Source organism: Ornithorhynchus anatinus, chromosome 2 (genome assembly GCF_004115215.2).
Source record: "Ornithorhynchus anatinus isolate Pmale09 chromosome 2, mOrnAna1.pri.v4, whole genome shotgun sequence".
In the NCBI taxonomy this organism is placed as follows: Eukaryota; Metazoa; Chordata; class Mammalia; order Monotremata; family Ornithorhynchidae; genus Ornithorhynchus; species Ornithorhynchus anatinus.
Window position 1 is genome coordinate 21,501,857 of NC_041729.1, and position 13,443 is coordinate 21,515,299.

Here is a 13,443-nt window from a genome sequence, read left to right on the forward strand (position 1 = left end):
ATATCAATACAAATTAATAAAATGACGGATATTTACATAGGTGCTATGGGTCTAGGAGCGGGGAAGAGTAAAGGGAGCATGTCAGGGTGATGCAGAAGGGGGTGGGAGGTGAGGAAAAGTGGGCAGATCGCAAGGTATGCCCTGCTTGTTTCTCAAGGTTTCACTTGGAAAACGGTTGCTCAGTTCTCAATCCATACTTATCAGGTGTTAACGCATCCCAACCCAATACTAACGAACCCCTAAATTAATTCACGCCTTCGACAGTCACTCTGAATTAAGCAATTCTTTCTAGTAGAGCCCAGCCTGATTCTATTTAGAGAGAAAGCAAGTTCTATTAGCTTTGTTCCCTTCTTTCCTTGGGTAATGAACTTCAACAATCCCCGGGAAACCACAAAGATTATCTGCCTCATCATGGGAACATCCACGAGACCTTGAAAGGTGCCCTCATGATATAGAAAATGATTGGGAAGAGTTAGTTAACTTCTCTGTGCCTCAGTTTCCCCATGTATAAATTCAGGGTAGCATTATCTAAAACATTTATAAAAGCCATTTTATTTTCAGATAAATGGTCCCTTCAAAGTGTTACTTCAAAGTAACAGACTCTTTGGATTCTTGCTGATCTGGAAGGAATCTGATGTTTGTACACTTATAAAATAGCTGCAAAGTTTTCTTTAAAGAAAGAAAACAAAGACACAGAAAATAGACAGAAAAGAAAACAAAAATTTGAATTGGTTGCCAATCAGTATCTGTCTCTGCCTAACATATTTTCGGCCAATGATAATTAGCTGAAAAGTGCTCAGTATTTTGTTGAAGACACTGTATTAGTCTAATTTTCATTACTACTTGCTGGCTGAAATAACAGATTCAGAATGATTCATAAATAGATACAATAACTAAATTCAATCATTAAAATAGTATTCGGTAAAAAATAGAATTGCAATGCTTTACCCATGGGCTTGCATGTAAATGTTTGCAGGAAGCATTTGAAGGTTTTGTAACTCCAGTGTCTTCTGTGAGCAACACTGCAGATGGCAGATAAGAAAAAAAAAATAATTCACAAACTGTAATATCTGTCATGTAAATTTACAATGAGAGCTGAAAAATTTTTAAGTGCCTCCTAAATACTTTCTTTTTCTCCTACTGTTTGGGGAAATTCTTAATTCCCAACCTTCATGCTTTTCACATGTACACTTTGATAGGCATTGTGCTTCAATTTATATCTGATTTTTGAAAAAAAAATTTTCACCATTTCCTTAAAAGAGAGACAGAGACAGAGCATGTCCAGGAGTTGAACCATAATGACTCCTCAAAATTAAAAAAAATCAGCCTAATCACCATCTTTGAGATTCCCATCTAGAGTGGATTTGGGGGGCCTAAATTGGCCATGGTCCAAGACCGAAGACAACCTCTAAAAGAGCAGGGTCCCAGTCCCTCCAGGGTCCAACTGGGACCTGAAAGGAAGTCCATGCCAAACTCTGGCAGTCCCTGAACCCTTCAGGTGGGAGGTCACATACCCTTGGAGGTTGCCATGGGCTGCCCATGAGAATGCACATTTAATTCATAACTGTAGCAGTGTCACCTCTGCCATTAAGGAATCCGCACAGCTCAGAGCCTGGCCAGACTTTCAATAATAATCATAACTGTATTTGTTAAGTGCTTACTATGTGCCAAGCACTGTTCTAAGCAATGAGATAAATACAAGCGAATCAGGCTGGACATAGTCCATGTCCCAACTCAAGTCCTTTGACTCCAAGGCCCGTGCTCTTTCCACTAGCCCAAGCTGCTTCTTTCAGGGCCCCTGCCCAACCAGGTTTGTGGGACAGACAGACTTGGAAACCAAGTGGAGCTGATGTGCTGTATAACTTTGGGTAAATCACATGTCCTCTCTGTTGCTCGTTTCCTCCTGCCAAAAGGGAATCCTATTAAGACCCTAATCCCCAGGGATGTCGTGAGGCTTGACATCTGGAGAAAGTTGGAGAGAAACAAATCTGCTGTTCACCTGGAATGCCGAAACGTACTTGAGGCATTTTCATCTATTGGAGTATGACAGCATTTGTTAAGCACTTACTATGTGTCAAGCACTACTCTAAGTGCTGGGGAGATATAAGCTAATCATGTTGGACCCATTCCCTGACCCACATGGGGCTCATGTTGCAGCAACAATATCTGTATTTGCAACCAATGCTACTCTGGTTTTGAGGGTCAAATGTTTTCTCCAAGCAAGGGATCAAAGTATTAGGCTGCTCCATTTAGGGGGAGGTGTCAACAAGCTAAAATTAATCCGGTGAGACAGCTGGGTGTCAAAACCCAGGGGAAGCAGGGCAGAATTATGCTGGGTCAACGACTGTGGCTGCCTCGGAGTCCAGGGAGTTACAGGGGATCATGATCAATCAATCCATCAATCAATCATACTCATCGAGCCCTTACTATGTACAGAGCACTCCCCCAAGCCCTTGGGAGAGTACAACATAGAGTTGGTAGAAACTTTCCTTGCCCTCAATGATGGGGAGACAGACATTAATATAAACAATATAAATAAATCATGGCTATGCACATAAATGCTGTGGGAAAACTGAGGAAACAGGGGAGTCCTCACTCTCTCAAGAATGTTCCCAATCGAGGAGTTCCTGAAGAGTACATCTCGGCTCACTGGTGGAGCTCCCAATGGATAAACCTAAATCCTATGTGGAATGGGAATTTCAGAGAAACTGAGCTTGGAAAAGCATCCTCCGCCCCAACACCTCCATCATTCCATCCAATAACATATTGCTACCAAGAGAGGGACACCCAAAGAGGGACCCTGCTCCATATCCCTTGCGGGAGAGGGGGCCTGGTTCACTGCCAGAAGAATCTGGAGTACACTAGGAAAGAAGGATATTTTATTTTATTTTTGGAGTGGATTTTGGTGGCCTAAACTGGCCATGGTCCAAGACCAAAGCCAAGCTCTAAAAGATCAGAGTCCCAGTCCTGCCAGGGTCCAGTTGGGACCTGAAAGGAAGTCCATGCCAAACTCTGGCAGTCTCTTCCCCCCATAGGTGGGAGGTCACATACTCTTGGTGGTTGCCATGGGCTGCCAATGAGAACGCACACTTAATGTATATCTGTAGCAGTGTCACCACTGCCGTTAAGGAGCCTGCACAGCTCAGAGCCTGGCCACAGTCGAGCACCGTTTTAAGTGCTGGGGTAGATACAAGTTAATCATACCTGACACAGTCCCTGTCCTACAAGGGGCCCACAGCCTAAGAGGGAGAGAGAACAGGTGTTGATCCCCATTCTACAGTTGACAAAACTGAGACACGGAGAAGTTCAGTGACTTTCCCAAGGTTACATAGCAGGCCGGTGGCAGGGTTAGGAATAGGACCCAGGTCCTTTGACTCCCAGGCCCATGTTTTCTCCACTAAACCACACTGCCCTCTAGACTGTAAGTTCGTCCTGTAGAATGTACACTCGTGGGCAGGGACTGTGTCTATTTATTGTTGTATTGTACTCTCCCAAGTGCTTAGTACAGTGCTTTACACAAAATAAATGTTCAATGAATATGATTGAATGAATGCTTCTTTGTTGCCCAAACCAAGGCCCAATAATCTATAATAATAATAATAGTAATAATCATAATGGTATGTGTTAAGCACTTACTATGAACCTGGCACTGTTCTAAGAGCTGGGGTAGATACGAGGTAATTGGGTTGGACAAAGTCCCTGCCCCATACAGGGCTCACAGTCTTAACCCCAATTTTACAGATGAGGGAACTGAGGCACAGAGAAGTGAGTGACTTGGCCAAGGTCACACAGCAGACAGGTGGAGGAGCCTGGATTAGAACTCACGACCTTCTGACTTCCAAGCCCGTGCTCTATAATTATCCACTAGGCCATGCTGCCTCTTCTAGGCCAGGCAGCCTAGGAAGAACTGGATTTTCAGGAAGCAGCTGGGTGTCCCATTCTCTACTGTGTAATGTTGCCTTGGCCACAGGGTTGCTCATCTTTGCTACTTCCAGTTTAGGTTCTGTAGTATGGCTTGCTCAGAGTCACTCTGCCCTCTCAAGGACCTTCAGTCAGTGCATGAACTAAACCATGTATACAGCACTGCGACCTCAGACTTCTAGTTCACTTCCAAGAGCGATTCAAAATATCTTCTGAAATATAATGCTTTGACTTCCTGCGTCTCACTTACGATTACCGATTACATTTTACCTTTAATGAAACTTTGCCAAATATCCAGAGGCCAGGGGACGAGGGCAAACCTATCCAAACTATTGGACACTCACTTTCTCCTATCTTCCTTCATTCACTTATCAACAAGGACAGTAGCCACCACACTTCATATTTGTACCGTAATTTTGAACCAGAGGATTTCAGAAAACTACTTTCAATAAACAATATTTTTTCTGTACAGGGATACTGAAGCACATGCCCAGTGAGTCTAGGAAAACTAGTAAAGAATTAGCTCTCAATTTCAGCAACTAGAGCTATCCCCTCCAGCCTAAACCAAAGGCACTGACTGCTAACACCAAACCCTCTCCCTTCACAGCCCCATTACCAACCCACTTTGAGGGGTTAATCATTAGTGTAGTTTAGTTCTACTTATTAATCAATGGTGCTTATTGACAGCTCATTCTGTACAAAGCCCTGTACTTAGTGTGGTGCCCAGGATCCACGGCATGGAGAGCTATTTATAATGAGAAACACAATACAGGGACAACATGTTATTCGTGCAGTCAGCATCTCCCAAATATATAGACAGGGAGACCTCTTAATCAAAATGATTTTCACTACTATTTTCTTCAAGTTCTCTAGAAATGTATTCATTCCCTTACTTTGAGAGCATAAAAAATAGAGGAAACTCTAAAAGCAGCCCTGCGGGGTGGAATGGATTGCTTTTGCAATTGAACTGCGCTGTGTTTCACAGCTTCCTTTTTCTTGTTAAATCCTCCAGGTCTCCCCCTCTAGACTGTAAGCTCATTATGGCAGGGAGCACACCTACTAATGCTGTTGCGCTGTACTCTCTCAAGGACTTAGTACAGTGCACTGCGCATAATAAGTGTCCAATAAATACAACTGATTGATTTGTTGCTAGTTTCTTTTTGTGAGCTTGATCTGATGAGTTAGCTGCGTTTTCCTCTAAAATGAGATCAGTCTTATACAAGGAGATTAACCGACCAAATTCCTACAAAAAGCTATTTGAGTTACTGGTATGTAGAAACTAGTAACTCATAGGTCTATGCCTCTTGTTGGGAGGCCTAGAGAAAGTCTTTCTTTCCATGGAGAAACGTATTTGCGGCCTCTACGACAGACAGTAGCTCCTAACCCGGATCTTAGTTTTGGTAGCTCCTGTGATGGGCCCCAAGAATTCAGCAGGCTCCCATCTTTCACTTCAGTAGTAATAGAAAATGTTATTGAGCACCCACAAGGTGGAATGCACTGACCTCAGCCCTTGGGAAATACAAAACAAGCAAGTGACATATTCCTTGTCTACAAAAGAGGTTCCCCTCTCAGGGTCACACCTCTCGGCTAAGGAAGGGAGAGTCAAGCAGAGGTGTACTCATTCCATTCCTAGCTTGGGCCGGGGCTAACAAGTGGAAGACAATCTGCTACAAATCAAAACTCGCCCGTGCTGGGCAGCGGCAACATGGGAGAGAATCGAGGGAGGACACTTAAGTTTACCGCGTGGAACAAGGCAATGGCTTCTAGATTTTGACCAAGAAAACTCAATGAATACACTACCAGAACAACTGCAGATGGAGTTGGGGCAAACTGGAAGAGATGTGTCTGTGGAGTCGTTGTGGGTCAGCGACGACTTGACAGCATAAGACCCGATAAGACAAAGAGCTTACCCTCTAATGGAGAAAAGTATGTACAGAGTAATCAAAATAAATAGCCCCCCGAAAACATGACTACACACGGAACTTCCTAAACAGCCTTCGGACCCACAGAACCATCATGAATATGCCTATTAATTGCCTACGTATATTTTTACCAGTTTTACCTATTATTTTACTTCTACTGATTATACGTTTGACAGTCCGTGTCTGCTTGCCTCCTCCATTAGAAGGGAAGCCCTTTGATTGTAAAGTTTATCTTTTACTTCTGAATGTTCCCAAGCCTTAGCACAGTGCTCGGTCTATAGCAACGCATGCAATAAATGCTCCTGATGATGGCATCAAGTCCCCTGTCAATGAAATTGAAAATGGCAGGACTCTGAAACGGGGACCCTCATCATTCATGAGGAGCCATTGTAAGAACACCTTCTCCTCCCCCAGCTCCCACAGGCCTCTGGCTTCAGAAGGGTGGGTGGTGCCCATGGATGCTCTAAAAGGTTGAGAAGTAATAATGTATAAATAATAATGATGGTATTTGTTAAGCGCTTATTGTGTGTCAACCACTGTCCTAAACACGTTAGTAAGATCAAGTTAATCAGGTGGGACACAGTCCCTCACAGTCTTAATCCCCATTTTATGGATGAGGTAATTGAGGCCCAGAGTAGGGATGTGACTAGCCTAAGGTCACAGAGCAGACAAGTGGCAGAGCCAGGATTAGAACTCAGGTCCTTCTGATTTCCAGGCCCTTGCTTTATCCACTAGGTCATGCTGTTTTTCTACAACTGCATAGTAGTAGTAATACAGTGTTTCGCACAGAGTAAGCGCTTAACAAATACCATTATTATTATTATCAGTAGTAGTAACGGTATTTATTAAGCACTTACTGCATGCAGAGCACTGTACTAAGTGTTGGGAAAGAGTTTACAAGTGGGAATCAGATACTCCATGACCAGGAGTCTGACCTGGCTTCTAATCCGGCCTCTGCCACTTGCCTGCGGTATGACTTTGGGCAATCAATCAATAGTATTTATTGAGCGCTTACTATACTGTACTAAGCACTTGGGAGAGAACAATACAGCCATGTTGGTATGCACAGTACCTGCTCACAAGCAGTCTACAGCTTGGAGGGGGAGAGACATTATAATAAATAATTTATAGATGTATACCTAAGTGTTGTGGGACTGAGGTGATTGCCAAATGTCCAAAGAGCACAGATCCTAGTGCATAGATGATGCAGAAGGGAGATGAAGTTGAGGAAAAGAGGGCTTAATCGGGAAAGGCCTCTCGGAGGAGATGCGGGCAAGATATTTAACTTCTCTGTCTTTCCATTTCCTCTTCTGTAAAATGAGTGGTCAACACCTGTTCTTCCATGTGGGACTGAGATTGTCTGGGTTGATTGCATTGTATCTAGCCCAGTGCTTAGTTACAGTGATTGGCACATAGTAAGCACTTGGCACTTAGTAAGTAGGGAAGCAGCGTGGTTTAGTACAAAGTGCATGGGATTGGGAGTCAGAGGACGTGGGGTCTTATCTAGAGAAGCAGCGCGGCTTAGTGGAAAGAGCACGGATTTGGGAGTCAGAGGTCGTAGGTTCTAATCCCAGCTCTGCCACTTGTCTGCTGTGTGACTTTGGACAAATCACTAACTTCTCTGTGCCTCAGTTCCCTCATCTGTAAAATGGGGATTAAGACTGTGAGCCCCATGTGGGACAACCTGATTACCTTGTATCTACTCCAGCACTTAGAACAGTGCTTGGCACATAGTAAATGCTTAACAAATCCCATAATTATTTATCATTATTATTACTTAACACATACTTCAAATACTATTATTATCTTGAACCAGAGAAGATGATCGTCAGTCTGATTAATCTTTTGGCTTGATATTGTAAGGGAGCTAATGTCCTCTCTCTCTCATAATAAATGTAGTGTCTTGATCCCTCAGGTCCTCTCCCTCCCAATCCCATGGCTTCTTGAACGGTAGTGAAGTCTCATGATTTCTTGGACAGCGTTGTTTTTATCCTCTAAGTGCAGAGGACGTGAATGACTGAGGCTCAGGCGTCTGTCTCCACCAAATTGCTGTTTAAACTAAATTAAATGATTGCAACTCTTTGTAAGATAGTGCATTCATCAGCAATTTACACTTTCATTGCTATACAATGGGGAAAAAAAGTCAATTGGATTTTTATCTTCTTGGCACTGGGTTTCATTTCTCTTCAAAAAAAGGAATCCCTGAGCTTGAAAGCAAATATTCCAGTAGAAAACAAATGGGTAAGTGCCAAGCTTTTTTTCTTTAAAGAGGTTCGTGTAGATCTGCCAACCACTTTCAAAGTAATGTCTTTGAGAGTAATGTCAAGAGAAGCAGTGCAGCTCAGTGGAAAGAGCCCGGGCTTGGAAGTCGACATCATGGGTTCAAATCCCGGCTCTGCCACTTGTCAGCTGTGTGACTGTGGGCACGTCACTTAACTTCTCTGTGCCTGAGTTATCTCATCTGTAAAATGGGGAAAAACTGTGAGCCTCACGTGGGACACCCTGATTACCCTGTAATAATAATAATTATGTTGGTATTTGTTAAGCGCTTACTATGGGAAGAGCACTGTTCTAAGCGCTGGGGGAGATACAGGGTGATCAGGTTGTCCCACGTGGGGCTTACAGTTTTAATCCCATTTTACAGATGAGGTAACTGAGGCACAGAGAAGTTAAGTGACTTGCCCACAGTCACACAGCTAAGTGGCAGAGCCGGGATTTGAACCCATGACCTCTGACTCCCAAGCCCGTGCTCTTTCCACTGAGGCATGCTGCTTCTCTGTATCTATCCCAGTGCTTAGAACAATGCTCTGCATTAGAACAGTGCTCTGCACATAGTAAGCACTTAACATATACCAACATTATTATTAATGTCTTCTCCTGAGAAGCTAGTCTACAGTAAAAAGGTCAAAAGCCACCAGTGTTAACTTTTTAATTAGCACTGTTCCTGACCCCAGCCCGTTCTTCTACAGCTATTATCTAATTTTTTATGAAGGGAGGTGTGTTGAAAAAGGACTTCTGCAAGCCCTCAAACTGCAAGCTCCATTTCAAGTCCTCCTTTGCATCTGTCAAAGAGAATCAGGCAAGTAGCCCATTTCAATTTGACTGAAATGGGTAAAAGTGATTATTAGCTGGTAGCTAGTCACCACTGGGCGGCTTCGTGTGAAATGGAATTGGAGTGGACGGATGTAGGTGGGACAGAAATAAACTGCTACCTGCTTCCTATTTTATGGAAGCAGCAGAAGAGACCAAGAATCTATGGGCTATGACAAGTGTATGTCCCTTAGTCACCCCTAAAGTAAGATCTTCAAAAGCTGGATGGGGGCTGTTCCACAAAAAACATTCAAGAAAGCTACCACCACGGAGTTTAGAGTTCCCTCAGCAGTACCAGCAGCACTTATTGAGTGTCTACTGTCTGCAGAGAATAGACTGTAAGCCTGCTGTAGTCAGGGATTGTCTCTCTTTATTGCCGTATTGTGCTTTCCAAGAGCTTAATACAGTGTTCTGCACACAATAAGCGCTCAATAGATACGACTGAATGAATGAATGAATACTTCTTAGCTTAGGAGGTCCTTGGAGGGTCAGGAACTGTGTTTATACCTCATTCATGTATTCCTTTCCCAAGTCAGTACGGTGTTTTGCCTGAGGCCTCCAAGAGGGCTTCCCTGACTAAGCCCTCACTGCCTCTTTTCCCACTCCCTTCTAGGTCACCCTGATTTAATAATGTTGGTATTTGTTAAGCGCTTACTATGTGCAGAGCACTGTTCTAAGCACTGGGGTAGATACAAGGTAATGAGGGTGTCCCTTGTGAGGCTCACAGTCTTGATCCTCATTTTAAAGATGAGGTAACTGAGGCTCAGAGAAGTGACTTGCCCACAGTCACACACCTGACAAGTGGCAGAGCCGGGATTCAAACCCATGACCTCTGACTCCCAAGTCCCACAACACTTATGTACATATTGATAATTTATTTATATTATCTAATTCTCCTCTAGACTGTAAGCTCAATTGTGGGCAGAAAAAGCATGTCCCAAATCTGTTATACTCTAATAATAATAATTATTATTATTATGGTATTTGTTAAGTGCTTACTATGTGCCAAGCACTGATCTAAGCAGGGGCAGATACAAGGTAATTGAGTTGTCCCATGTGGCACTCACAGTCTTTATCCCTATTTTACAGATGAGGTAACTGAGGCACAGAGAAGTTAATGGCTTGCCCAAGGACACACAACAGACAAGTGGTGGAGCCGGGATTACAACCCATGTCCTCTGACTCCCAAGCCCATGCTCTTGCCACTAAGCGACATTGCTTCTCTCCCAAGAGCTTAGTACAGTGCTCTGCAAACAGTAGGCCCTCAGTAAATATGACTGATTGGTTTATGTGCTTAATTTTTTATATAAACATATACATATATATATATATATCTGAGCATGTGAGGAGGTGAATCATTCTGCAGTTTGGCCCTGGCAGCAAGGCTGGCCTCAGATATTTGGCCAGGGGAAAATGCTAACCCCTCCCTTTTGGTAAGAAGATGTCATGTTACATTGCCCGGCGCACAATGCATTGTGTAGGGAGACATGGGCGTGCGACGTTTCACAGCATGCCAATCATTGGCCTACCATCACAATGTCATGCCCCGTTTGCTTCAGAGCCATTGCAGATCTCTCCTAAATCCCCGTTAAAACCCACACTGCTTCCGGCTCAGGCCGGGCACCTTTACACTCTGAACCGCTACCACAATTCTGCCCTTACTCCCATCCTCTGAGTTGGCACCCTGAGGCAGCCGCATCCTTCGCAGACTGCCTGAGGCTGGCCCTATCTAGCTGTACCTCAGATGGTCAAAGACTCCCCGGCAAACCTGCCCACTGCACCCCCAGCCTAGGAGCCCAGACTACCATCACAAAACATGAGGATCCCACACCGTCAAGAGTCACGATGACCAGGCGACAATCGGTCCCGGCAGCTGGTCATCTCCCATGGGGCAACTTGCAAAGCCTAGGTTGAAGGGTAAAGCATCTCAGCAAGAACCACCTGTGGCCACTTCCTCTTCAAATGGAGATTTAAAATGTGGCTGAGCTCCCCAAGTCCTATTAGGCTGCCCTAGATTCCTTTTGGAAAAATCTTCCTCTTTCAGGGTTTTCAAGAGAGAGTTGAGGAGAGAGAAGATCATTTTTCACTGCCGTTCTATTGAGGAAAGACTCCCTCACCCAAGAGCCTAGCGAAAATGAAAACATCCTAACTCCCAAGAGGGGATACTTCAAATTCAACAGCCTATTTTCCAAAGGAAAGGCACTGGGGCATTAAAGGATGAAACAGTGAATAGGAAACCCATCTCTATCACATGAATCCAAGAGTCACTCATTCCAGGCCTAATTTACAGCTTCCTTCACCATGCCTGATCACTCTAAGCTTGTTGAGGGCAGGGAATGTGTCTATTGCTGTTTCGTACTCTTCCAAGTGCTTAATACAGTGCTTTGCAAAGTGCTCAATAAATACAATTGAATGAATGACAATGAAAACAACAATAGGGCCATCACTCCTACAAATAAATTTCTCTGACAACTGTTAGCTGTAGGGACGACACATTCTCATGCTTACAGAGGGATGGAAGTTTCCAGGAAGTGAGTACAATGTTTCAAGAACGGGGGAAGGAAAAAAAAAGATGCAGTGCGATGCACAGATTGAGTCACAAAGAGGCACAAACATACAGAGATAGTAAAAGGCAAGAAGAATGGGAGAGGGAGTGGAAACACACAAAAGCACCCACTCACGGAATTATTCAGCCAAGACTCCTTCAGTTCAGGGGATCTGGTAGTAGCAGCAGATCATGATTAACGTAGCCAATATTAACAGTGACAATGACTGTGATATTTGTTAAGTATTTCCCATGTGCCAGGCATTACACTAAATGCTAAGTCTGACACATGAGAATCAGGTTGGACAGCATCCTTGTACCACATGGGGCTCACAGTCGAAGTAGGAGGGAGATTGGGTATTAAAACTCCATTTTGCAGATGAAAAAACGAAGGTCTGGTGAAGGTGAGTGACTTGTCCAAGGTCACCCAGCAAACAAGTGGTGGAGCCAGGATTGGACCCTAGAACTGCCCCATCCCAGGCCCCTGCTCTATCCATTAAACCATGCTGCTTTCCCAACCTGCCGACGCTGTTCCCCATCCCCCGTTCTGCCAACAGATCCACCGTGTGACTTCCACCTCTGCCACTGCGTATTCCCTGGACATAAGCCTGGCAGGAGATCATACCCAGGACATGGCCTATATCAATCAATTGATCAGTCGTATCTATTGAGTGCTTACTGTGTGCAGAGCAATGTACTAAACACTTGGGAGATTACTACATAACAATATAACAGAGTTGGTAGACACATTCCCTGTCCACAAACAGCATCTAGGGAGCAGCTGAGGAAATGACGGCGGCAGCAGCCATGAATACGGTAGCAGAGGATAGTGAGCATCAGCTAATTTTTCTCTAAACTCTTCCGACCCTCCCATTGCTGTCTCACCCATATGCAGGGAAGGCATAAGTGTTTCCAAAGACGTATGCAGTCCAAACTCCAACCATGAGATAATAATAATGGCATTTGTTAGGCACTTACTATGTGCCAGACACTGTTCTAAGGTCTGGGGGAGATAAAAGATAATCGGGTTGGGCACAGTCCTTGTCCCACATGGTGCTCACGGTCTTAATCCTAAAATACAACTGATTTTAGATTCCAGCTATCGAAAGCCTCAACCGATGATGAGTGACCACCACATCTCTCGTGTGGGCAGTAAATGTGTCCATTTATTGTTGTAGTATACTCTCCCAAGCACTTAGTACAGTGCTCTGCACACAGTAAGCCCTCAATAAATACGATGGAATGAATCTTTTAGAGTATAAGAATGTTTTTAACTTTAGAATTTGTTAGGTAGCACCTTGTTGATATTTTAGCTAAGGGATTTACACTGTAATATACACCGCCCTGTCATCAGAAATATTTCATACTGCTTTTCCTGTCACTATGACTAACGTCTTTGGTACTTCTCTTATTCTTTCATCATTATTACTCTTGCTAGATCGTAACCCCTTTAAAGTGAGACAAGTTCCACAAAGAGTGGTTTCTGGGAATACTGCCTCCTGGATTTTGAACGACCGTTAGAGCTTGCTCTTCCGGTCCCAACCCCAACTTTGAGGTGAGATTAGTGGTGTGAGGCCCCAATTACATTCCCCTATTCATTCATTCATTCTTATTTATTGAGTGCTTACTGTGTGCAGACCACAGTACTAAGCGCTTGGGAGAGTACAACAATAAACAGACACGTTCCCTGCCCACAACGAGCTTGGGGGCAATGTTTTGGTGCCAACAATTGCGGTAGATGTAATTAATAATAACAGTGATGATGATATTTGTTAAGCGCTTACTATGTGGCAGGCACCATAATAAGCACTGGGTTGGAAAAAAGCAAATCAAGGGTTGGACATCATCCCTGTCCCATGTGAGGCTCACAGTCTCAATCCCCATTTTACAGATGAGGTAACTGGAGCATGGAGAAGTGAAGTGACTTGCCCAAGGTCACACAGCAGACAAGTGGCAGAACTGGGA

At 44.0% G+C, this 13,443-nt stretch overlaps 1 protein-coding gene across 7 annotated transcripts in view; it reads right to left on the reverse strand.

The window, feature by feature from the left end:
* Window positions 1-13,443, reverse strand: part of OSBP2 (oxysterol binding protein 2) — a 319,410-nt gene that overhangs the window by 195,518 nt on the left and 110,449 nt on the right. For 3 of the 7 annotated variants that reach the window (XM_029055266.2, XM_029055275.2, XM_029055262.2), the window contains one exon: window positions 949-1,022. The exons of the other annotated variants lie outside the window; for them this stretch is intronic. In XM_029055266.2, coding sequence (XP_028911099.1) covers window positions 949-952 — 4 coding nt within the window. In that variant the 5' untranslated portion in view covers window positions 953-1,022. The remainder of the gene's footprint in view (window positions 1-948; window positions 1,023-13,443) is intronic. 7 annotated transcript variants of the gene reach the window in all.